Source organism: Agelaius tricolor, unplaced genomic scaffold (genome assembly GCF_023055355.1).
Source record: "Agelaius tricolor isolate 1412-34295 unplaced genomic scaffold, bAgeTri1.0.p SCAF_2, whole genome shotgun sequence".
Classification (NCBI taxonomy): domain Eukaryota; kingdom Metazoa; phylum Chordata; class Aves; order Passeriformes; family Icteridae; genus Agelaius; species Agelaius tricolor.
The window spans coordinates 48,335,123-48,362,294 of NW_027269262.1; the positions used below are offsets into that span (position 1 = coordinate 48,335,123).

Consider the following 27,172-nt stretch of genomic DNA (forward strand, 5'->3'; position numbering starts at 1 on the left):
CTTCTAGTTAATGTCAGCATCAGACACAAATTTCCTTTGGAAAAGGTTTATTAAGTCAAAACCAAGACACATAAGAAATCCTAATAAATACTAACCTAATTATATGAACAAGAAAATACTCATGTCTTGCAATATGGTTTGGAATCCGTAACACTTCCCAAGTTACAGGAAGAACTGCCCTGGGATATTAAGTGTAATACTGTTTGAGCATTGGATTTCATCTGTGGGGGTTTTGGTTCTTTTGTTTTGGATATTTTCTTGACAGTTGTTGTTTTGTAGTAGGAGCCCAAATGAAGCCATTTGAGTTTGATGAACAAACCACACAAAGATTCAGGGCAATAGTTATATATGCTGTGGATTATCATATGTTTTAGAGCATGTGTGTTTATATATTAAGTGATTCTTCATCCTCTATTGCTGCATTTTGAGCAATTATTTAATTGGGTATTTTAATGGTGTCATGGTAGTCTCATTTTTCTTATTACATCAAATTGTTTCCACTTCAGGACAAGGATGGAGACAGGGCTGTCCATCATGCAGCCTTTGGTGACGAGGGTGCTGTGATTGAGGTTTTGCACCGTGGCAGCGCAGATCTCAATGCTCGCAATAAGCGCAGGCAGACTCCACTCCATATTGCTGTCAACAAAGGTCATCTGCAAGTTGTCAAGACTTTACTGGACTTTGGCTGCCACCCCAGTCTCCAGGTAAAGTAAATTTTAATGGAGAGTCACTTTTCAGCTACTGAATTGTGTGATTCGCTGCATGTAGGTGATAGAAAAATTATGGTAAATGGGACTGAAAGGAACAGAGATGGTAAAGTTCTCTGTCTCAACCTTTACCCCACCATGTGATCAACTGTAACAAAAATGCTGTTCACTCTGTTTGTTTTCTTGACAGCTAGATTGACACCTGGTTTATTCTATAGTTGATGCTAATTGGTATTTTCACAGTCTGTAGTTATTTCTAATTGTTAACTTTCCTTCCTGATTAATTACTCCTGTATCGAACCCACAACTCTGTGTTCCTTCTGCAAGCTACAGTTTAGCAGGCCAACAAGACTGTGGAATGTTTTGTTAAAAGAAACCTTTTATTTTTTCCCCAAAATAGACTTATCATTGATAGAACTCTTTAGTCCGATTCACTTTCAAATATTCAGCTTTTTATCTAGAAAGCACTCGTGTAGGATCTCAAGTACCATAATTTCATAGGGAATTTCATCTGTAATGAAGGTGATGGAAGCAGTGGCATAAGTGCAATGTCCTGTTTAGAAGGTAGAGTGGAAATCAGAAAAGCAGGTATCCCACTGCTGAATGCAGCTGCATGAACTGCATTAGTAAAATAAATGAGAATGGGTAAGTTTGAAGAGATTGGCATCAGAAAAAGCTGTAGTGGCCTGAGCAAATCAAGATATGCAGTAACAAGACATTGCCTCCTTGCTTTGCCATGTTAATAATCAGTTTTTTTGGGGCTGTATACCCACATAAAAGGAGAGCAAAAACTTTTTTGAAATTAACGAGCATAGTGATTATTTATTTATCTCCTTCTATATGACTCTTAAGGTACTGTCTTGTTCTTGCTGAGATTGAGCTGTTATATCCATCCAGATCCTGTTTAGTATTTGTTGAATGTAGGTATAATAAGGAGTCTCATGTACTGAGACCAGTGAAGGGTGATTGTAAGTCACATAGGAACTATGGGTAGCCTAAGTGGATTTACCCGAGTCTAAATTACAGAATTTTGTTTCAGTTGAAAAAGTCAGTGGAATGGTGCAAGGATGCTGCATCTGGAAAATATAATTGGCTATTGAAAAAAATGAACTTTCAGATTCAGCATGTGTGCTGAGGAACTGCGATGTGCAAATGTGAGTAGGTGATTGATTTTGTCAATGAAAACATAGGGGAGTAAGACTGAGGCATGACTGGAATTTAACTGGCCAGCACTCTACTACTGTGGCCACTCACTCTGTAAACATATATTAGTTTGTGATCAGGAAATACTAACATTTAAACCAAATAAAAGCTACATGATTTGGTTCTGGCAAATTGGTTCACACTGGTTCAAGTGCCATATTCTGGCACTTTTTATTTGGCAGGTTTTGATTCTCACTGTAGAGATCTGTTTTTGTACTAGTGTATTGCTAAAATGTTCAGTTTCTGTGTTAGCTTGCAGTTGAGTCAGTGTTGGTGGCAAGAGACTTACATGGTGCAAGAATTTTACTGGAAGCATCAATCTGGAGATTTTGCCCATGTAGCTGGAAGTAAGCTTAAATCGATGTGCTTTCTCGCTGTTAGTCTAGGGCATTTCTCTTCAGTCCAACCATTTGAATCCTTGAATAAGTAATGTACAAAATGCTTCTAGGAGTAACAAGTACTTTTTCCTTATTTGGGATACTTGAAAAATAAAGCATTAAACTACAAGTATAAATTCTTTCCTTGTTCAATTGTGCTCTCAAGTATTATCATGTACCTTGTGTAATATAATCTTGCCATAACAAGTTAAAAGCTTAATATTGGTTTATGACATTGGCCTTTGCTTCATGGAAAGTTACATGCTTCAGTTAAATATATATATATATATATATAGTTATATATATAGCTTATGCTTCAGATATGCCTACTTTTAGTACCTGGATTGCATTTTATTTTGATTTGCTTATGCTTTAATTTCACACTGTCATTTTGGTATTGTCTTCTACATGGTTAATTGCTGGCTAAACTTAGCATTTATTCAAAATTCCATGCCTCCTTTCGCCTGTCTAGTCTTCCCTCTGTCACATTAGTTTTTGTGGCTGTCCTGTTATTTATAAATTGTAATTTGGGCATCCAACTCCATCTGGATGAGCAGCATAGAGAAGTCATTATCTTCCACAGTGTCTTCAGCACTATGGGGTACAAAGCATAGTTCTGGCAATAGTGTGTCTGTACAATGGTGGAGCTCAGGGTGGGGCTTCCCACTGAAGTGTTTGCAAAACTGGAGCAAGATGAGAAGCAGCTTGCTCTGAACTCTGCAATATAGCAGCACTCAGGTCTGGAAGAGCTGTTTTGTGTTTATGCAGTCAGTTTTCCTAGTGATATTTTAACATCTTTTTAATGTGGATGCATGCAAAAATTGACGTAAACTGTTTCTGGTTTTAGGATTCTGAAGGGGACACTCCACTTCATGATGCAATAAGTAAAAAGCGTGATGATATCCTTGCTGTACTCTTAGAAGCTGGAGCAGATGTTACTATCACCAACAACAATGGGTTTAATGCTCTTCATCATGCTGCACTAAGAGGAAACCCTAGGTACAGATTTCTTTTTAAAGATTATTATTTATTGTATGTAAAAGGAAAACAAGTACAGGTGAGGGTAGAACTATGGTATTCTTTCAGAAGGTCCTTACATCTGCATGTAGTTGTATTTCTTAAATGTTGATGTTGCTTAGCTATCTTTCTAGTGTTTGGAAGCCCTTACTAGAATGAAGCTAGGAGTCTTCTATCCAGATAACTCCAAATTCCTGAGAAATCTCCTGTCATGGCTATAAAATTTTGCCAATAAAAGTTTTGATAAGTAAGTTAGTAAGATTTTGAAGATGAAATCGTGATATAGGATAAAAATAGTAAATACTGTTATGTTTCCCTTCTTGAGTATTGGAATTGATAAAGGAATTTGAGGTTTTTAGAAATACTTATTTGTGGATAATTATTAAGTAAACCATACAGTTCTAAAGCACTCAGGATTATTGCAATAGATTATATTTGTCAGTATTTGAAACAGTTAATTATATTTTCATAGAACTGTATTTGAAACAGTTAATTATATTTTCATAGAAGTATATCTAGAAGGAATTTTGTGTTTCAGCTTTTATATAGCAGCTCAACTGAAAAACTTCATTTTAAAGCATAGCTTGTTTTATACTAACTGCATTCTGTATGTCTACATTCAATTTTCAGTTAAGGTAGCTCTTGAAAAATCCTTCATAGACAGAACTTTAAAAAAAACTTGTGTTGCTGATTCCTTATTACACTGTGGATAAATAGTATTTTCCAAAGCTGTCATGCCAACAAGACTTCAATAATACTTTATCCTCAGGTAGAGTATTTAGTATAGTTTACACAAAAGAAGAAATGTGCATGTTTCCTTGTTTACTACTAAATTTGGCTTTTCAAATTGAGAAAAGTTGAGAGAAGTTGGAGAAATAATGCTGTAAGTTTGTATAAATTCCACCCATTATTAATATATGGGATTAAAATCTAGGTTAGTCTCTTAGAACACAGCTATCAAGATTGATGGTTAAAAAGTAAACATAATTAATTATCTATGTTTGTGGAATGGAATCATTTCATGAGGTAAAAGTAGTGGCTGGAAGTATTGATAGGACGAATAAATGTTTACCATTTTCTACAGTACTCATAAAAGGTCTTTATGAGAACATGTGAAGGGAGCTTATTTTTGGCATTCAGAAGACAATTCTTCCAAGTCTCATTTGGTAACTTCTTCCTCTAAAGTGAATTCTTCCTACTTATATAACAGCATTAGCCTGGAGCACTGTTTCCTGTCTCAGTTACCCTGGTGGGGTATTTTTTGTTTTTGTTTTTGTTTTTTTTCCCTGCAATGCTTTTCCTTAGCTCTTGTGGTAGTTGCTTTGTGTGACCATAATCTCAAGATGAGATGTAGGGAAAAAAATGTTTTTCATGGGCATGTGCTGGAGATTTTTCTGTGGGTGAATATTTTAGAAGTGACAGACCATTCATTAATGGAGGGATCCAAGTTGTAGTTCAGACTGGATCTGTTTGATGATTGGTAGAATGTGAAGTATAGTGCAATTTTAACAAGAATCCTTCCTCCTTTACAAAAGTTTTCATTGGAAGTATTGGAAAATGTTTCCAGTATTAGTGATTTGAATGCTGTGTGGGTTCCCTCCCTACAAGGGATTTCACTAGTATCTAAAACAGATATTTAATATTCTTTTTTGGTTGCAGTTCCATCTGAGCACTGCTCAAGCATGCAGAAAAGGAATTTTGTCTCCCATCATGGAAGGAGTAGTTTAATCTAAAATATCTAATGCTCACAGCATTAGATATTTTACCCATCAGCCTGGGAAGAAATAATTGAAAATGAAACCAAAACAAATCTATTTTGATTTCTCCCTCTGGCAAAAATTTGTCATAAAAGTTTCATTCATCTAGGAGTTGATTTTTATATTCCTCAAGACTTCAGTGATACTCCTTTGTTTCATTGCTGATTTTGTAGTTCTGCCACTTGGCTGTTTCTGAATGAAACCCAAGTTTTTGTATTTACCACTTTGTTTTTCTAATCTGATATAGAACAACGTCTATTACTGATCTGTTAAATGCACTAAGCACAAGCTATTTAAAACACTGTTAAAAATAACCCCCTCATCTCTAACTTGTTACTGCTGTGGGTCACAGACAGTGTGTAATAGGTTCTGCTTGAAACCTTACTTCAAGACCTATCTTTCCTCATCTAAGCTTCCCTGCTCCACCTAAACTGGAGTTTTTGTGGCTTCAGGATGTGGTGCCTTATATTAATACAATGCATTAAATTTTCCTTATATTGAAATATATAGATATATTATGTAATTTCTGTATTATTTTATAAAAGTTAAACACGTATTCATATGTGTGTATAAATGTGTAGGCATTTGTGCGCATAGCTATAATTCTAAAAATTAAAAATGTGCTATATATGCAAGAATTAATGAAGTTCACATGCACCATCCTTGTTAAGGATAATAAAATAAATGCATGTGTTAAGTGCATGATTATCACAATAAATGGAGGTGGATTTCTGTAGTATTTTTTCTAGCTGATGTCAAATAGGTATTTGGAACCAATTTCATTTTTAGAGCAAAACTTCTTGTTTCTTGAGTTCTGACCTTTATAAATAATAAGGAGATAAATGTCCCAAGAAAAAACCTACAAATTATGCTGAGAAGAACATTCCAAAGTTTTTAATTTTTCATATGAAAACAAATACATTCTATTTTAAATGTTTGAATATTGGATAAATAATATAAGAAAGATAGCGATTTATGTCAAATACTGCTGAGATTGTCTCAGCACTTTATCTTCCATGGCACTTTGGCTGTGTTTTCCACAAGTCAAGGTACAGTGTGTTTCCGAGAGCATCCTATTCTTAGTAGAATATATCTCCTTTTCATGTTTTGCTTGTCTTTGTACCTTGTGAATTGGTACAGAAACAACTTTTGGTTTTTGTGCTGATGTATAATATTGAAATGTAGATTGAATGTTAGTTTATGCTGCAGGTAGCTTTAAACTTGTGCATGGGAGATAGAGCTAAAAAGAAATTTTAAATCAAGTATAGGAAAATTAAACTTTTATTTAATAAATGGTTTCTTGTTCGTAATTTTTAACTGAGTCAGTCATATTAAAAGTGCATTTATTTTGGACTTTTTTCAAAGTACTGTGAGCCTCAAAGCTTGGCAGACTTTGCCTCTTCAGTGTTAATGAGATTTTTTTCAGACAGAAAAAAGGAGAGTAAAATTTGAAAATACTGTACAGATTGGTTATTTTTGCCACGTTATCATCTCTTGCTTATGTTTGATCTATTCGCATACCTGTGACTTCAGATTTTGAGCTGAAGACATGACTGTGAAGTGTAGGCGTATTTTATATCCGTTGCCCCAGTTAGTTTTAGATTTGCATTGTGTCTTGTGAAGAGAGCTTTATCCACTCTGCAGCTAGCATCTTAAATAGAGGCTGCTCTTGGAGCTGACCTGACTTCACACACGTGTATGATTAGTTCTTCAGAGCAATAAATTCTGCTGGACTTTAAATCAAAAAATTAAAGTCCTGGAGTAAGATACAGATTTTAGGTATTGCTCTCCAATAGCAAGAAGTATGTCATCTTTATGTTCCTAAACTGGCAAGCAGGAGATTGTGGTTTAAAATAGAATTGTAATTTTTCCCCATGGTTTTCTTATTATTTAGGAGATCTCAATTTTTTTTTTTAGATTTGCAGATGGTTTGAAGGGGTTGGCAGTGAGATTTCTAACTGTAGCAATTTAATTGAGAGGTGGGGTTTCTCACTTCTACGTAGTGTTAATGAGTGTCTTCAGGAAGTGTCTGCAGGACTCACGGGCTGTGTTGTCATGGAGGTCTCAGAGAGACAAGTTCTGAGGAAATGAGAGTGGTACAATTATTTTCTAAACCAGTCAAAGTGGTTTTTTGCTTTTGTATTTGCAGTTCTGACAGTAAATGTAGGTTAAGCTCAGTTGAAGCTAAGTGCAAAGAGAGTCTGTTTTTAAAACCTCTTATTAAAGTATTATGTCAGAAAATGCTTTGGAAGAATACTTTTGTTCAAGTTGGTTTGGAGGAAGAGTATAATCTCCATGAGCAGACCTATTATTAGGTGGCAGATTAGCCTGTAGTTGTTGAGGTCAGTAACAAATTTGTTATCTTTAAGTAGTAAATAATGTGCCTGACAGATAGAAATGGCAAGTACAGTTCCTGCCCTGGGGAGTTTCCTTCCTTGTACAACATAAAAAAGGGGAGAGGGATGCCCAGAAAGTAAACCTGCCCTGCCAGTAGTGTTCATGATTGTTTCTTTTTCAGTTTTGGGTTTTTTTGGTAAGTTCTGCTAGAAAGGGCACCAGACTTGAGGAAGAATACAAGAGACAATAAATCATTGGGAAGTGTTTATTTCACTGCTTACCTATCTTCTTTATAAATATTGTAAGAGATGGTTTTTACTGCGTATGGACAAAATGTTAAACACCAGTAGCTATTTATTTACAAATACAAACTTGAAATTTTGGAATACAGAATTTGCTACACTCCTGGTTACCTTCCATCTTCAGGCTGCCTAGAAGTTGAGCTGCACTGAAGAGAGGACTACATAATTGCTCTGAGCAGGTTTCGTGTCCAGTTTTAACAACGTCAGAAATCCTGTAGTGATCAATGCATAGCTACAGCTGGTTGAAGGGGACCAAATCCATTGAAGAGGTGATTTGGTTCCATTTTACCAGCTTTAGCAAAGCATTGGAGTGCAGGAAGCTTATAATTCACTAACACATTTTAAAGCACATGTGCAGTGCACAAAGAACACGCGGCTTTCTTCTGTGTTACACAATTTGTTTCTTGTCAATGCAAATTTTTAACTCTTTCCTAATTTGGAGATGGTATAATTAAAAGCTGTATACCAGAAAGGCCTGTACCGATTTGTTCTGTCCTTGAGTATTTCCTTGAAGATATTTGGATGAGTCTTAAATCAAATCATAGTTACAGTTTAAACTTTCTCCTGTCTAGTGTAATCAAATTTTAGAATAGGTTAGAAACTGTAGTCCTAAAGTTTCAATCAGAAATAGATAGAGCTCCCTTACTTCTTTATGTTAAATTTTACTGGGGAAGAACGTTTCAGTTTCCTTGTCACCCTCCTCCCCCCCTTCTCCTCATTCATTTTCTGGCAGGTTCTCTTTTGCAGCTGCTTTTATGCTGTAGTTGGTTAGCACAAATATAAATGCCAAGTGCTTTCAATTCCATTGCTATATCTCTGGTTAGTATTAACTTTTTAGGAATGATTATATAATATAGCAGGATAAATTTAATTTTTTTACCTTGATAGCATATGTAAAAACGTTTAATGCCAGAAAAACACAGCTTTTAAAGATTTATCTGGGGCTGCATCTGATTTCTTCTCAACTAAGGTCCTTAATACAAAATTGTGCGAGCTCACATAGCTTTTTTTTTTTTTATGTCATACTGAATTCTTTCTGAGCTTTGACTGCAGTGGAAATTAGGGGACAACCTTAGTTCAAACCATTCTCTAGTAATGAGTGTGTCAAGGATAGCCGACGTGTGTTTGTTGCATAGTCTGATGATGGTGAGAAGATTTATGTAAATATATTCCCCAACACTATGTATCCTAATAGAAATGTAGCAGGTGTGTCACTTGGACTTAAGCATCAAGATGGCTATAAAATGAGTTTCTATTTTTACCAGTTATAGAGGAACTGTTTTACAGATACAGCTGCTCAAGTGCGCTTTTGGATGGCAATACAGTTTCATGTACTGGCCATATCGGGACAAAAAACGGCTGTGGAAAAAAAGCCGTGTAGCATTTGATAATGTCAGCATCTGTTATCCCTGTCAGTCACACAGTTGAAATGTTTGAGTTACAACTGTGTCAGCAGATGCCCAAAGTTCAACGTGTGCTCAGTTAAAATTGAACAGCTGATCTAAGTGATGGATGTGACATTTTAGAGTGACTGGGTATGTATTCTTAGAGATATGCTAACATGAACTAGCAGGAAGCAATGTCAACATATAATTTTAACTTTTGTATCACTCTGAACTGTCATTTTGTGTCAGAATAACATTGCAATGTTATACAAGGGAGAACACAGTATGATAAATTGTTACCAAAAACCTCTTGGATAAATCAAAGCTGTTAAAAAAATCTGTCCCATTTTATAGAAGAAGCTAAATCAATTGGTGCTGAGTGCAGGAACTCATCAGAAAAAGAGGAAAATGCTTAGCAATTAACCCCTCAGTGAAACTGCTAGTTATACCAAATTGCTTCTGTGAGCATGACTGAGTTTAGTGGCCTTGCTTTATTCAGAAAAGCTACTGCAATTTGATTTGTTTCCCACTCTAAACCAGGTTGTAATTTAGATGTTAAGATACTGTAGCCTTCGTGTCAAAATATCTGCTCCTAAGAGAAAGAGGTTTAAAAAAAGTATTGAAACTTTGCTTTCTTAAGCAGGTAAGGTAATATTTCTGCTTGCATATATATATATATATATATATATATTAATATGTAGTCTCAGGTGTTAAAAATATCAGGCTGTGGATATTATTAGCTGTTTGAGAATTATGTGAGTATTTAAAAATTAGTTCTCCATCTAAAAATCGTGTGTTGCATTTGTTTATTTTTCTTGTTTGTTTTGGTTGGAGTTTTTTTCCTCACAGACATTTTAGTAAGCAAAGGGCTACAGTTAGAATCTTTAATCTGGGCCAAATGTGCCTATTTATCATGGACATATCCTATTTAATAACTGCTTTTAGAAGGCTACTGTCATGACCAGAAATGGCTGAATTGATGAGTGGGGAGTTCTTTCCTCACATTTTCCCCTTGTTCCTGGATTTGATGTTGAGTATCTTTACTTAGGGATGCTATGCATCAGTGTATTTTAATTAATATCACTTTTAGAACTTGAGACTATTGTGGAACTATTTCTCATGTAGTTCTTAAATTTTTTTTTATGGCAAATTATCTTGAATTTGGATTTAAAATAAATTCAGCTAATTTGAAAAGAGTATTTAAGATAACTTACCTTTTAGGCTGTAGTTGTCATTTGTGTTTTCATTTAGGAATCTGTCAATAGCTTTAATCCGCTGACTAGCAACTCTGGCCTAGAAATCTCTGTATTGTCACTTTCTGTGCATAAACCTGACACTGCACTTTGTATCGAAGAGCTCAGTGAGCATAATAAGTGCTGATTTGGAGAAAATGTTAACTTAAGTCTTATTAAATTGCAGAAGTTATACTCAATTATTTTGGCTGTCATTTTTTGTAGATTACACTGTAATTTCTTAGCTGTTAATACTTGTCTCAGTTGCAACCTGTGGATTTAATGTTCTATGGTAGATATAAATTTAAATACTACCATCTGAAGTACACAGAACAGGCTGTGATTGCTATAACAGTGGCTTGTTTTTATGAGATGCATTTTGATAACTAGGCTTTTAAGTTTAGTTTAAGATCTATGAAGTGAGGAGTACTGGTAATGATGAATTTTGCAGCTATGCTGCAGTCTTAATTGGTGCATTTCAAGGTTTCATTTCCAGCCTTGCTTTGAATTCTGTTTGCAACTAATATTCTGTTTATCAGCTGTTAACAATTCTTCCTACCCACTTTTATAGTCACTTAATTTAATGTTTTGTGATTTGTTACTAACAAGTATGAGTTATTTTGGCAATACCAGCTGACCCTTAGCAAGCCAATTTGTCACATGAATGTCATTCAAACAAGAGGGAAACCTGTTTCTTCCAGCAGCTGTTTAGTTTCCTCTTACTGGTCGTTCCTTGCCTGCCAAAAATACATACTTCTTTACATTCCATAGCATTGTATGTTCATATGGGTACATAAAGAAGTATGTGCTCTGAGCAGGTACACACAGAGTTGCTTGACTGCCTGTCAGATGAACCTAAAAAGTATTTTGCTGATTTTTCTTGCTGTCATTAGGTAAAACTGGCTGACAGTTCTTTGGAAGGACAACAGTTCTGATAAACTGATGGTAGAAAATAAACTTACTATGCTAACTGAACTTTGCAATGCAATTTACCTGCACAGTGTATTAAAGCTGGACATAGTTCATTATTTTGGGATGGCACTGGTGTTAGAAGTGCTTTTCCATATTTTTGCAGCCTCTTGCTCTTCTAAGTGACCGTGTTTAAGTAGAGAGTTGAATCGCTGGTAGGTTTGCAATGTCTTTTCTTAGAATTCGTAGCTGTAGTCCACTGTAAAAACTTCAGCTTCCTCCCAGGTCTTCTAGCAGATTTTCATGCTGGGGTACAGTTTGCATCTAGTATCCTGAAGGGAAGCACAGACTGATATAAAATAGCAGTTATAAACTTATTTTCTTACCCTAAATCCCATCTCTATGCTTTTTGTATCCCATCCATTATTCTGCAAATTCTTTGCAGGTTTATCCTTATTTCCACTGTATTTCAGAGTGATTTAAAAAACAAAACAAAACAAAAAATAAAGCAAAACAAACAAAAAAAACCCCACAAAAAGCCCAACCCAAACACAAAAGCACATGTCACCAGTGATCCTGCTTATCCTAAAGATGATGACATTGAATTAAGAAAACAACCTCTAACTGCTGTGACAGGATTTGGATTGTTAGGCCGAAGGTCACATGTGAAAGCTAATACCTATTCAACACTTCTGCAAGCAGCTTTTCTCATTTTTTAAAACTGACACTCACCTGCTTCAGTCAAAGTCTTGTCCACCCTTGAAATATTTATGACAGCTAAAATAATTAACTAAAAAATTAATCCAAACCAAACAAAAAAACCTCATAGAAACAAAGCCCAAGTTTTGTAAGATTTTGTGCGACTTGGTTTGGAGCAGTGGTTAAATATTTGATGTGCAATATAGCTTTGACTTCTGAAGGACTGTCAGATATAGCTTATGGTTGCTTAATCTGTATTTCAGGAGTTGGTTTGGGTTACAGTAATGAGTAAGCTTTGTCTGTATAGCATTAGAAGCTGAATTTAAAATAAGCTGAACAATTAGTAACTGTAATAGTTGTAAGGAAAGCTGAGAGCAGAGGAAGTAAGAATTTCTGCAGCTCATGACAAAAACCTAGTGCAGCTGATAGAGAGCAAATCAGAGTGTAGCAGTAGCTAGCACAGTAGTACAAGGAGAATCAGCAATGCAGCATTAGAATCACAGCAGTCACATTCTAGTTTTTAAGTAGGCTGTTTTCATGTACGTCTGATATAAAGCACCTTGAAAATTTTGCCGAGACCTATTTGAGAGCTCAGCATTGCACTACCACACTGTTTATTAGGTTTTCTTTTTCAAGTTTGTGCATTTTTTAGTTGTGCTTAGGAAGATAAGAATATATTTCACTGAAATGAACAACCAGTTAATGGCATTGCAATTTACTAGTTTATCTTCTTTAAAAAGAATTCTACCTACTAAGCAAGTTGGGATTTGGTTTTTTTGGTTTCCTCCTTTTTTTTTTTTTTTTGCTATGAAATTTGGACTAACAGTTGTTTTCTTTCAACCTGCTCTTTACACTACAAATGCTTGGTACTTCAGCACACTCAAAATTAAGCTGTTCCCAGAGTAGAGGGATTAATACAACAATTTAAAAAACAGTCTAGTAAATAAGATATACATGCAGAAAGTCATAGGCATCCTTTAAACGTGCAGAATAATGCAGGTCTCCTGATGTTCTGTTACCTGTAAGCTTAGTATCATGCAGCATTTGCAGTTGGAAGAGAGGTAATGACCTAGAGACACATCAGCAGCAGCCATCTCATCCTGAGTGCTCTCACTCTATTCGCTGAATCAGCTCTTCGTTACATGGGAGGGGGAGGCAAGGGGGGGCGAATGTCGGTGCATACAGTACCTCACCACCTTAAATAGATAAAACTTAAAAGAAAAATAAAAGGCATGAAGATGAGTGCCTAATTGGCACCTTCTTCCTTTCTTTTGAATGCTATAATATGGATGATGTTGTATAGAAATTATACCTTATGTCTGCTGGACTGAGAGTTAAGACTCCAAGGATAGATGCTAGGAAGCCAAGGGAAGGTGAACTTAGCCCACTGTCAGATGAAGATAATCACAGGCAAAAAGAAAAATAAAAACCCAACAAAAGACCAAAACCAAGCCCCCAAAAGTTGGAGTTGCTTCCAAAAAAAAAAAAATTAGAAAAAGGCACCAAAAAAATAGCGATCGTCTCCCCCCTCCCCCGGCAAATATTGGTTTCTTCTAGTTCCTTAGATATTGCACTGCATCTTTTCTTGCTTGAGGTTATGTTTCCAGGCTTAACTGTAGGCAGGTCTGTGTTGAAGCTACTTTCCATCTTCAGAGGTCAAGTCTGCTCGCGAGGTCAGGGCTCCCGCACACACACTACAGAAGTCACCAACCGTATTTCCCACTTAGAGGGCACGAGCAAAACTGTTACGGCTTTATAGGCAGCTAAGCATTTGAAACATGCACTCCCAGGCAAACAGGCTCTCTTGTGCCTCTCTCTTCCCTGACCATATTTAGTCAACCATTGCAAAAAATAGTCTCTCAGCTGTCGATTGTCGATCCGGCAGCGAAGGGAGCCTCTATCCGGCTCTCTGCCTATTGATTGTGCAGCCTGCACTTCCACCGCCGCTTAGCCATTTGTCCCCAGGTTTTTTTAGCACTGCCAAATAAAGCTCTCTCTCATGTTTCCAGTTAGATTTCCCAGGTTTTCACTGAGCTTGCGCTGCTACTAGTAAACCCTGATGAGGTTGTCACTATACTTAGAAACGTTTGGGGCGGGAGGGGGGGGAGGAGTGGGAGAGGGAAAAAAAAAAAGGCAGCCCTGCTAGTAACAAGGCAGGGACTTCACACAGATATAGAACAATAAATATCCTGCGCTGCCATGGCAGGTTGTGTAACCTGGTTTCTTGATCACTGAAAAATGCCGTGACTAACGTGTCGATTAACCCAAGGTCTGAGCAGCCTCAGTCGAAGTTTTCAATTGCAAATCATACAGTTATTTTATAAATAAGAAGTCAGTGCCCATTTGTAGCCCTGCATTTCCATATTCAAATCAAGTTAGAAATTATTTTTAAAAACTTTAATTAGTAAATTCATATCATTCCATACCATTACGTTTAATAATGCCATAGTATTTTGTTCCTAATGCTTATCTATAGAATTGCATCTAAAGAAAATAAATGCATTTATAAATTAGGTGCTACTGTTCTTTAAAAAAACTGAATCATTTTAGAAGAAAAGAAAAAAAGAAGAAATCAAGGGAACAGCTCATTGCATTAATCTTTCATGTTTACAAAATTGGCTCATGGCAAGACTAATAACTGCACATTCAAAATATGAAGAGAGATTTTCATATTCATGGGGAGTATATGAAATGTTTTCTTTAAAAAAGAATAACTGAAATTTAGCATTTAAATACAACAGTTGGGAACCCAAATACTTCAAGACTTTGTATTTTGCAGACAAAATCTTTGTTTGGGAGCAAGAAGGATGAAAAAAGTGAAAATATGTCAATCTAAAATGAAACAAACTTATTAAATCAAAATGCCATTCAATTACTATTGATGTAATTAGTAGTTACAAAGTTCAGTATGGTAGGGTAGAGAGTGAATTGCAAAGTCCTGAGCAGACCAGTATATTGGATTTATACTTCCCTTGGTGCTTCTTTTTGTGTTGATTTTATCCTGTGCTTGGTTACTGCTTACCCTGTAGGTTCTGTTGCTTTCTGCTTCAAGTCACATTTTTTCTTTTCTCTTTTTTTTTCATAATTATACACTGAAGACAAAGTGTTGTGCACTACATTCTTGTGAATTCCATGTAAATGTATATACCTCGTTGTTTCTTTGTTTACATGTATATTGAAACTGATTTTTCAAAAGCAAGAGATGCTTGAAAATCTGAGAAGCAAAAAGAAGGAAACAGCCTGCCTTCTTAAACTTTTACTAACTAGACCATTGGTCAGATATGAATTCTATCTGCAACTCTCAATTCAAGGTACAGTGTGCTCAGTAGTACCAGTCTAAGGTAATAATCTCTTCCTGTTGCTTGTTCCTGAGAAATAGAAACTTCCTTCTTCATTCTTCCAGTGGTTCTCTGTACTGCACAGTGAGTATGCTGTGAATCAGATCAGGGAGCTGATTTGGCTTGAAGTTGGGTGCTGACGTGCACTTACGATCTTATGGTTGCTAAAAATAGTGCTGTCCTGCTCCTGTGTTACTTCTTGCACTATGTTGGTACAAATGTTTCTTTGGCTTCACAGTGAGCAGGCTTGGAGTACTATTCCATATGAGAAATAATCCAGCAGAAGGGGATGACCTTTCAGATGCTGTGTCGGGACCACTTTTTGTGGGAGCTTTTTTTGAGCAGAGGTGGTAGTCAACAGGACAAGAAAGAGATTTAATAAAATGTGGTTTTTCTTCTGTTGTGTTGTGAAATGCATGTCAGACTACTCAGTCTTGAAGGAAAACTTTGCCATAGAAGCTATCTTTAAATCTGAATTGTTCCTTCAACTATTTGAGGCTCTAACAGGAGGCAGGTGAATGGGTTTAGCTGAGCCAGGGTTAGGAGTCTGGAGAGGAGTATGTGGAGGTGGAGGTGGTGCGTGTGTATGTGGAGAATACTTCAAGCCAGGATTACTGTAAAATACATTATAAAACCATGTCATACTGAGACAGTGGAAACCTCAGTTGAGGGAGGAGAATGGCATGAAAGTAGAAAAACCTGTAATAGAAAGTGCAGTGAATCATTACAACCTCTGGTGAGAGGATTGCTGATAAGTTTATGCTGATCTAAGACTTTGCTTCTGGAAAGGGCGGTCTGCCCTCCCTGCAGCTCTGGCTGTGTCATTCCCTTACTCCTATTGCTTCTAGTGATCATGAAGTTGCGGGGTAGGTTGGAATATCTCATTGATCTGTCTGAAAGCAAACTTGCCAAATCAGGAGTCTGGCAGGTTGTTTCACTTGCTAGAAAATTATGTGTCTGTACAGACAACATAATGCAGGAACTGAAGTGCAGGGAAAAAAGTGGGATTGTAGAATTTAAGTTAAATGTGCTTATGTGGATTGTGGAGTAGCCTTTCTATTTTTTTCTACCTAAGTATTTGTTTCTATAAAACCTTAACAAACACACCCTGAAAGGCTAAACAAACAAATCCACCCTACCACGATTCCACAAGCCTTCAACCTTCTTCATTTGTCTCATTCTGCAGTCAAATTGCAGTTGTTTGCAGAGAATCTTCTCTAGTTTTTGTTCATGTTTTTTTAAAACAGGGTGCAAGGATGTTTTTGCAGTTAAGACTGCTAAATCTGGATTTTTTTTATACAATGAGGCGTTGGCCTCATCTTGTTTACAAGTACTTTTATCTTGTAGATTTTCCAAATAGATCTGTTATTGTATGTTGCATTCTCAGGTAGTACTGATGAGCATCTGCAAAAATTCTGTGAGCAAAGTACTGCATAAAACCCAACATTTTATATGTAGGTTGGTAATGAATAATACCCATATGCTAACTTTTCATCATAAGAATAATTTTTTTTTGTATGTCTAATGTTGGTAACTGGTGTTGAAACAAGTGCTCTGTGTGGCTGAAAGTAAATTAGTGTATTGTTCAGATCTGTGCCATATCTTATATTGCAAATACACAGTTCATGCTGCTGAATTTCCATGGCAAGGGCTGGAATGAGATGATCTGTAAGGTCTCTTCTAACCCAAGTGATTCTGTGGTCCTATATATGTTAACCTGTGGTTCCAGACTCTCTAAAAACCTGAAATAGAAAAAAAAAAAAAGTGCTACTCGTGTGGCAAGATCAAATAAAGATGCATGCAACAGCAGCATTTGCTGTTACTCTTCTGCATCTCAAATTAAATGTAGCACCATATTAGTGGATGTTCCTTTGACCAAATCACTTGTAACTATTAGAGTCTAGGCTGTCATTTTATGGGGATGAATTGGGCAGTATAAGCCAAGGTACCCCCAGCAGCTGCACCTGGGAAAGCAGCAGATACCTCCATCTCAGCCCCCTATGCACACATGAGCCTTCTCAGTCCTTTTTGACTGAGCACGTGTTTAGCGCCTAGAAAAGAAGCAATAGTTTGCTTATCCCTATTAAAGCTTTGCAGATAACTCCCTCAACAATTCTCACTGGAGTTTTTATCTTCTTGTTCCATTAGAAATGTTCAGAAGTTGCAAATGGGCATCCAGGTACAAAAGGCCCAAAATCTTTTTATGAGCTTCCTGTTAAGCTGAAAATACTGCAGACCAACAAATACCAAAGCTTGCCTATTACAAGGCAAGCTTGCCTATTACCTTTTTTATTAGTGATGCTTTAGTAGTAATGTACAAATAGCATAGTAATGGCATAAGTTCAGTGTTTCAATTAAGAGTTTTAAGTATTTCATCAAAGTAATCTTTGCAGCTCCTCAGACAGCCATATAATCTGTTACAGTTGAATACACTGAAGATGATAGTTTGAAAAGTTTTTTTCAGGTGTTTGCATGATCAGGGATACTAATAGATTATTTCTTGATCTTTGCAGTACAACTACAGTGAAAGCAGTCTGTGGTTTGTTTAATGTATGCAAGATGAAAGCCAGTTTTCACATCTATGTTGTGGTCTTCAAAACAGAGCAATACAACCCAGCTTCTTCTGTAATACTTCATGGGGAAGAGTGAATCATGAATTATGTGTAATTGGCAACATTAACTCTCTAATGTGACTTTTTATGATGTATGCCTGTTCCAGTGAGTGCTGCTCTGAATGGTAGCCACTTAGCTGTCAAAATTTTGGCAGGAGCTCTAGAAAATCCTGTAAAAATTGAAAGAAACTACCTCTCATCTAATGAGGAGGAGGATGCAGCCACTGAGCTGAATTTACCATTGTAGCATATTAACATCTTGCAGAATTTTAAGGTGTCATTCCATGAAACAGTCCTCCTAGCCTGCTGTCCTGTAATACAGCATGGTCTGAAAGAAAGATACAGTCTTTTTCTGAATAAAAAGAAACAACTGAGTAGTGGTTCCTGACCCTTCAGTGATTTGCTGTGAACAGTAAGATAAAACTGTATTCCATACAGACGCTATTTGTTTTGGTAGTCCTTCTGCTTTTCCAGTAAGACCAATGTATCTTAAAAGCATTCAGAAATGTAGCACGCATCTCATTTTTCTGAAAGCAAGATATCTCCAAATATTTTTCAGTCAAACTTCAGATAAAATTTTTTCTGGTGTAAGACAGCAAACTAAAGATTTGAAAGAGGATCTGGTAAGGATAACATTCACATATTAAGATGAGTGATTTTTCTTCACAGCACACAAAATGCTGAGTCAGTTGGTTTCTTATTTTTGTTTCAAAGATGAGGTGTATTAAAGAAATGTCAATAGTATTTCTGAAGTACATTTACATATTGAGAAATCTGATAAAGTGTGTCAATGGACTTCAAATTTTGTTTATCTGTAGAACTGGCAATTTTCTTATTTCCTTACTGAAAAAAAAGGATATAAAATATCATTGAGTTGGTTAGAACAGTTTCTTGTTTAGTGACTAGAGCTAGTTTGGAGACATGCTGGCTGTAATTGGTGTTGATGTCCTTCCACAGTGTTCCTCAAGTTGTAGTTGCAGTTTTAAGAAAAATTTCTTGTTGGTCTTTTTTGTTTCTTTGTTTTGTTAGGTTATTGTTGCCCCACCTTTTCCTCATTGCTCACAGTCATATTGCTTCTGTCAGTCATAGGGAATTTTCAGGAATTTTTTATTGTGTTTTTTAGACTATCCACAGTAGATAAGAGCTTTATGGGGTCTTTAGAAGCACTGAGCATGGCAGGTGAAGATAAAGAGCTTACATGACATGATGCCTTGTGGGAAGCCACTATAGGAGGCTTGTTGTGCTGTTGGGACTGTGTGCTTTGTAGTAGCCCAGCATTCTGAAGGGCTGGTGTGTTTGTGTGCCCAGATACCAAGCAAACCATAGTGCTCCAGACATGCTCCCCTAAAGCAGCTAAACACAGTTCTGATGGTGCCAAGATTTGAAGATATGGCATCATTGCATTACAAAAACTATAGACTATGTTTATCAGTGCAACTTTATACTGGTTAATTTTGCCACATTTCATAAAGCTTTGGTAACTTGAGTTTTATTAAATTATATCACTAATTTTGAAAAATCCTGCATAAGTGAATCTCCCAAAGAATTAATGTTGCCATTGTTTGGTTTTTTTCTGAAGTATTCTAGTCTTTTCTTCCTAGCACGTGAGAGAGCTGTAGAAAGTGTTATGAATAGAAACTGAGCAATGAGCAATGTACAGTCTGATAAGTGTTGTTGTCTTATATTGCTGTGTTGTAAGTGATTTGGACTGTGAGGAAGTGAAAAGCAATCTGCCACAAAAACAAATAATCCTAAGAGGCTGAAAATGGCTTCTGTCCACTCTGAGGAGGACAAACATCCAGAGCAGTCTGGCTATGGATGCTTCTCGTAGCAGTTGGTTTCCTGTGGGTTTGTATGACCTTGTGCCTTGAAAATGCAGTTGGTTAGTTGGGATTCCTGTTAGTTGGGATTCCCCAGACTCTGATTCTGGGGACAAAAAGTGTCACTTAATATGCCATTCTGGCAGCTGCAGCATAGGTGTGAAACCAGAGGTTTATGTTGTGCACTCAGTAGCAGGAGAACGTGGAGATACTTGTTAAGCAGAGTCTTCTTTGGGAGCATTTGAGCAGAGAGTAGGAAGGAATGCACTTCCTTACGGTTACCTCACAGACTTCTCTGCTTTCAAGGAAGGCCTATTAGGGTGATCTGTGCCCAGACACAACTTTTAGGGTTTTTTATAGGGAACTTATTGGCTTGTTCTAAAAGAGAGCTTAGGAGTGAATACTACTTCACCTCAGTGTGTATGTTCAAGGCAACATATGATTGGAATGAACTGGGAGTTCAGTTTGTACTTGACGGGGCAGTCATTCATACCTTATGAGGGTATTTTTAAGTAAAAGCTGAGAGGTTCGATTCATGAGGCTTTTTCTGAGGATTATTGAGATCCCACATTTTTGATACCAGAGCTCTTGAAGAACTCTTTAATTTAGATACATTATCTGCCTTGCAATGCACTGTGTGACTGAGTGCTTCCACTTGCATTAGCAAGGATTATTTGGATTTTAAAAGTTTGAATTTTGTGCAGAAGCCGTGTTTCTCCTGTAGATATCATGTTCCTTCAACAGTAGGGAAACATCAGATGACAGAAGAGGTTTCTTGGCACAGGATTGTAGCAGTTTCTGGTTTTGTGTTTGTCTTTAAGGAACTGTCATAAGGGAGCTGCATATGCTGTTTATAAAGATAAGACAATAAGGGGTTTAAGTTTGGTAACTTATGTATTCCAAAAGCTAAGTGAAGATATGTAAGCTTACGAAAACTGTATTTCTCAGAGAATACAAGATTGAGCAATTTGTTTATCTAGCATTGTGTTGTTAATACCCTTAACTGAAGGTTAACTTTGGACTTTATGGATTTTAGTCTGCTTTAATACTTGTAGTAATCAAGTTGCTTTTCCCCACCCTACTCCCTGACTACCAGACACTGCCATGGTATGTTATAGTCAACCATTATATTTTAAGAAAATATCCCACTAGTTCTCACTTAACAGTTTCAGCATTTATTTTGTCTGTGCTTAAGAGATCTTCCTCCATTTTCTTTCCTAGAAACTGAGTTTTAACTGTTACAGCCCATGGCATCAGTTTATAAAGTGATGATTTTAAAGAAATTTAATGTAGTGGAACTTGGTCATTAAATACTGAAGGATTTAATGGATGCTATAAAGATTTTGAGGGAGAAAATTCTTTTCTCTACATTTCAGAGTTTGTTTGAATGCTTCTTTAATGTAATTTTTATTGCTAGATAGCAATCTTCTAAAAAACAAACCCAACCCTCACACTGTTCCAGGCATTGTATGGTTTGTTTATGTGCTTTAATGAGAAGGAAATGAACATGAAAATATTCTGCTTTGGAACTGTTGGTACAGCTTTTCACCCACTCTCTCTGTTTGAAAAAAGATTAAAATTATTTTAGCCACTAGTACATAGTTCTGAGAATTAATGTTGTTCTACTGTTGTCACTCAGCATACGTTGTAGGGGTGTTTATGCCATCTCTGCTTATGCTTTTCAGCGCAATGCGTGTGTTGTTGTCCAAGCTACCACGACCGTGGATTGTTGATGAGAAAAAAGATGATGGTTACACAGCCTTACATCTGGCAGCTCTTAATAATCATGTGGAAGTGGCTGAACTTTTGGTGCATCAGGTAGGACTTTTCTCAGGAGGATTTAAATGTCATGCTTTGGTTAACCATCTGATGTGAAAATAGTTGGCTGCTTTACGCCTGCAGTCGCAATGCAGAAGCAGTGGAGGAGGGAAGGACGTGTTGAGCTGTAAAGGTCAAATTTGCCTTTGAGATTGTTACAATGGCCTAATGGTGCAGAGGGACTGAAAAATTGGATACCTAGTTTCATTCAACAGATCAACATCTGTACAGTGAATAATTAAGTATTTAATCACTTCTGTTCTCAAATCCCCTAACTAGGAATTGTATTCAGGGTCATAGTCGGTGTCCTAATGGACTGCCTTGCCTGTAGATGAGTTGCTGGAGTGATAATACTCTAATGTTTTGAATATCTTGCAGGGCAATGCTAACCTGGATATCCAGAATGTTAACCAGCAAACTGCTCTTCATCTTGCTGTTGAACGACAGCATACACAAATTGTTAGGGTAAGTATCTTATTTGCAGTAAGCCATATGGTTAATGGCATTTGGCTAAAGCTGATGGTGGCTGTTAAAATATGAATACTTCATGAACGTTCAGAAAATTATTTGACAACATATAGTCACTGCATGTTTGTTTGATTGGATTTTGTTTCATTCAGAAGCCTGCCAACTTGCACAGAAGGTCAGTCAGCAATATGAACGCTGCTTGAAGCATGCTAAATTTTTGTACATGTACATTATGGTTTCCTCTGTGTGGTTGCCAATTCCAGCATCCCTTCTTGTTTAGTAAGGAAGAATGTGTTCGGCTGTTACTTGTCTGAATCTTGTGGTGCTGTAAGGGGATCTTCAAATAGCATTTCTGATGCCTCCTGCTGTATGAGTAATTGTTCTTGCTCATAGCTTTTGCAAATTGTAACACGAAACATCTTTTATGACCTTAACTCCTTTTCAGTCACTGAGTGTTTGACATTCCATGCTCTTAGCTTGGGAGACCTATAAGCAGTGAACAGTAGTGCCCTATTGGTGAAAGGAATGCTATCCTAGTTTTTTGCTTGCATAGTTGCAAAAGTGAATGCTTCAACTTATCAAAGCTTTGTTGCTACACAGGAAGTGTGATGAGTCTGGCGTAGCTTGCTGTTTCTGGCCTGTGTGCACTGTCATACAGGACCTGTGTGACTGTTTGCCTTGCTACTGTGGGATTTTGAGGCTCAGAGAGAGCACTCACTGCTCTCAGAGTGAATACATCAACCTGGCCTTGGCCTTGGATGTAATTTTTTTTCTTGATGGAGTCATCTTGTATGGAAAACTGTCTCTTATTCAGGCCTACACAGAATTGTTCCCCTATGCAGACCTGCATTCTGTTAAGTGTTATTTAGCCATAAGGTTTCTCCAGCTCTGCGGGCTGATGGGTGTGATCCCGTTACAGTGAAACATGTGATATGGCCCTATATCTGGAACTGCTTGCTACCAGAAGAATGGTTTCCTAGAGTCAGTGCCACTTGCATCCTGCAAGCTATTTGGCAGCTGTGTTTGGTGAACTCTGTGCCCTTCTGGAATTTACACAGTACCTGGGAATACAATATTAATGTAGCAGATGAGCAGGAAGGTAGGCACGTAGAAGAACTAGCATGTGTGTTTCACTGACATGCTTATATCTGAGAATGTTTAGGTGAATGACCCTGTAGAGTATCCATTTTTCAGAACTGGATTAACTTTAAGAAGTCCTAAAATAGCTCACGTAGCCATGCAAAGAACATGTTGGCTCCATATTCCAAAACTAATTCCTATTGGATAGCTTCCAGGGCTGGGTTTGTACCCTCAGGCATTTGTGGAATAGTGGTCAAAGGTAGCACGGTTCTTTTAAAAGTCCTACTGCCATGACAAAGGGCAATGGTTTGCTTTTTTTTTTTTAATTATTTTTTTAAACTTCTGCAAAGACTCTGAAAATCTGTGGTAGTCAAGGATTCCAGGAGAAACTCAAAGCAGTAAAGAGCTAGTGGTAGACACAAGATATGAATATGAGAAAAGAAATTAGTCCAGAGTAAATCCATTTAGAGAGTGTAAGAAGTTGAGACTAGACTGTGTCAGCTATTAGCTGGTATTCTTGATTTCACTTGTGGAAGAGAAGTTTGGGGAAAATGATAAGCTGCAAATAATTGCAGGCAGATACTTTCTTGAAAATTAGGCTTTCAATTCCTTTTAGCCTGTTCTGAAGTTTGAAGTTATTTGATTCTGAGAAACTGAAACTCCTTGCAAGCATGTGGGTTCCAAAGAGGGAGATCCCTCTTTGTATATTCTTGGTTTTGGATTATGCCTTTTGTCTCTACTGCTAATCCCAATTTTGCAGAGTAGCAGAAGCTCAAAAACTGAAGTTAAAACCTCAGCTGCTGCCTACAGGCTTCTGAATGGTGACAGTGATGGGGTTTAATTTTTAGGGGCAGTTGGTATTTTTTTGTCAGCATGTGTTGCTTTGTTTTGTTCAACAGTGTATTTAAGAAAGTTCTGGTGGGTTGAATTATGGAAGGGCCGTATGCAAAGGCCATAGGAATAGGAGGGCCTGTGCAGCCTTGTGCTTGTTTTGTGTCATGTGAATAGGAACGGGTGTCTAAAATTAGCCTTAGAGACAAGTCTTACAGTTCATTACTTTCCAAAGTGTTCTGAGAGACTTTTTAATAGTGTCATTGGTTTTTATGTCTTCTCCTGAATTAGGGTTTACCAAAGTACATGCTTAACTACTTTGCTTATGCGAGGACACTGTAAATTAAGTTGTAAAGTTTAGTATGGTGTGAAAATTATGATTTTTGAGGTCATTGAAACCTAATAGTAAAGAATATATACCTATCTCAAGTATTGTACATATTGCTTTAATAAATTACATTGTTTGTAGGCTGTCTTATACGAATTAAAGTCTAAGGAAGTAGAAAGGATCCTCTTAAATTATGTCTTTTGTAGCATTCAGAGCACAGGCAAGCATTAGCCTTCTGCTGAAATAAGCTTGATATTTGAGACAGATAAATGCATTGGTTGAAGGCTGAGCTCCAGGTAAGGAAAATGAATTTAAATTAATTAAACTGTGAATTGTAGCAAGATAGGAGTAGCCCTTTTGAACCTCCTAGAGAATCCTAAACCATAATTTTTTGAAATTAGTTCTAAAAGGGAGCTTTTTTTTTTTTTTTTAATTTGGTTCTCTCTCTTTTCAGCTCTTAGTTCGTGCAGGTGCTAAATTGGATATTCAGGATAAAGATGGGGATACTCCCCTGCATGAAGCCCTGAGACACCACACCCTGTCACAGCTCCGCCAACTCCAAGACATGCAAGATGTGGGCAAGGTAGATACTGCTTGGGAGCCATCAAAGAACACAGTAAATAAAACACATTTATTTATTCCTTTTTTTTTCCCCTGTATATTTGTCTCTTGGTCTACTTCTGTACTGTTGGACTGGGTTTTGGCAGCATAAGTTTATGTAGACATTCTGCATTAAACTGCAGTGTAGGCAGAAATCATATTGTTCTATGTGGCTTTCCACATGAAGTCATTACCTTTTTGAAGAAAAAGGGTTATGTAGCTCAAAAATATTTCTACAAATTTATCTTCTGTAGTGAACATGGACGGCTGCCAATAAATCAAAGTAGCTTTTTTGGAAAGAGAATTCAACAGTATTACAGTACAGAATAAGACTGAAATAGTTTTCTGTGATTCAGCGTCTTGCATGTCTTTATAACTTTAGTTGCTTAGTTGCTTCTCTAACTTTCTGAAAGTATTTTCTGTTAGAACGGGCATTCTTAATTTTGTATGTTTATTGAGATGTATATTTTTGACAGATTTCACTTCAGAAATTGTGCTGTAGTAAGGTAATAGTCAAAAAGCCTCCAGGTAATAAAAGTCAAAATGTTTTACTGAAGAAAAGAAACTCTCACACCCAAAAAGCTGTGTGAACCCCATATATAGAGGTGATGTTTGTAGTTTACCTGAAAGACAAAGGAGAAATAAAATTACGGAGCAATTCAGCTTGAGAAAAAGAAACAGTTTTTTTCTTTAGATATTAAAGATGGACAAAATAGTGGTGTATCAGAGCTACTGAACCATTAGTTATTAGCATAATGTTTTTTCTGATTTTAACTGAGGGTTAAAATTAGAAATTTTTTTGTTGTTGCTTGTGCGTTTCATTAAGGAAAATACACCAACTTTATGAAAAGTCTTTGTTCAAAACAATCATTCCACTGTAAAATTTTTTTTTCAAATTGGTTACTGAGTCTCACTGAAATACACTGGAATAAGCCTTGAAAGAGATTTGAAATATGACTAACGTGTAAGAAAATGTGTATGTCCTTTTAAATGAGACAAGAAGAGCAGTGACAGCTCAGTTGTTTCTGTGATCTGAAATGGACTCTATGAGAGCTGTCTAGAATACTTTGTGTTCATGTGTTTAACTGTGAAATGAATGAAAGAGAATTTTTTTTCTCAGATTTGGCATTTCATAAATTGGTTTCTCTGCTCAGTCTTATTAATGGCTTTCACAATGAAGCTAGAGTTGTGCATTGAGTTTTGAGGATTTTAACAGAAGTGGGGTTTTTTCCATCACCTTTTAAACTTCTCTTTGTGGGGGGGGAATTTATATTTTAAAGAATAAAGTTTTATCTCTAGTTTCATTTGACAAGTATTCTTGGTTTAAAACAAAAGTGTAACTTTTTCACATTTCCATTGAAGTAATGAGACAAAGATCAGGCAAAAGATATGAGAAACAAAAAAATCCCCTCATCATTGTGTCTCTGATCACCTAAAAATGTTTTAAAGTTTTAAAAAATCATGATCAACCAATACCTCCTCTCCTTTATTAGCGTGATCAAACTACTGGTCATTTCTTTGCACTTTGTTTAGCTGCAGAGAAAATTTTTGCCAAACTAACAAATTTGGGATGTTTAAGTGGTGTGGAGAAGGTAAGTTCTGGCAGAGAAGAGGCAAAAACTTGCTTGTTTTTATTTTATGTGAAATGTAAAAGATGGAGTAAATATATCTGAAAACGCTTTAAGATGATCGGCAAATCAACTTATCTTGAAAACGTTTTGTGAAAAACAGGAAACGAGAACAATACCTGTATCTATCTACCTTTATTTAAATGACAGTAAGGTAAAAATTCTATAAACTAGGTTTTACCATTAAACAGTTTTAAATATTAAGCTGCCTTTGCCCCAAAATTGAGTATCAACAAAGACAGAATTGAAGCTGTAAAAATATGTGCAGGCATTTGGACCTTTAAAGCTATCCAAGGACACATTGGTAATTTGTTTTGTGTGGAATTGCAAATACAGGTGATGAATAATAGATGATAAAGAGAATTAATAATTTTGTCTGGAAATCAGTAAGGTTTTCTTTTTGTAAATGTTTTGACTTAAATTGAGGGTTTGTTTTGAGAGATTTTTTACTCTTCTTCATTAATTCCTTTAAAGGCTGCAAAATGTATCAGATTTCATTAGGCAATGTGATAGCAACACATCTCTGTAAATATTGAGTTTTTAGAGCTCATTTTTGCTTGGCTAAATTTTAATTAATTTTGCACTGCTGTCTTGGAGATTCCAACCTACTGAGGCCTGTAGGGCGCCTCTTTCTAGCACATACATACATAATAGGAATAATTATTTCTATTTTTGTTTCAGTTGAATAAACTGAAAAGAAAAATCTCACTTGCAGGATTTTAGA

General features: G+C 36.5%; 1 protein-coding gene and 1 long non-coding RNA gene across 4 annotated transcripts in view; one reads left to right on the top strand and one right to left on the bottom strand.

Moving 5' to 3' along the window:
• The window catches only part of MIB1 (MIB E3 ubiquitin protein ligase 1), a 77,538-nt gene that overhangs the window by 30,130 nt on the left and 20,236 nt on the right, over positions 1 to 27,172 (top strand). For 2 of the 3 annotated variants that reach the window (XM_071418186.1, XM_071418189.1), the window contains exons 11-15: positions 507 to 704; positions 3,135 to 3,286; positions 21,381 to 21,513; positions 21,892 to 21,978; positions 24,675 to 24,836. In XM_071418186.1, coding sequence (XP_071274287.1) covers positions 507 to 704; positions 3,135 to 3,286; positions 21,381 to 21,513; positions 21,892 to 21,978; positions 24,675 to 24,836 — 732 coding nt within the window. The remainder of the gene's footprint in view (positions 1 to 506; positions 705 to 3,134; positions 3,287 to 21,380; positions 21,514 to 21,891; positions 21,979 to 24,674; positions 24,837 to 27,172) is intronic. The other variant, XM_071418190.1, reaches the window with a different exon arrangement.
• On the bottom strand, positions 7,650 to 13,879 carry LOC139585433 (uncharacterized). Its single transcript, XR_011677075.1, has 3 exons — positions 13,238 to 13,879; positions 12,945 to 13,136; positions 7,650 to 11,558 (listed from the first exon to the last, which is right to left on the bottom strand). It is a non-coding gene; the product is annotated as an uncharacterized lncRNA (long non-coding RNA).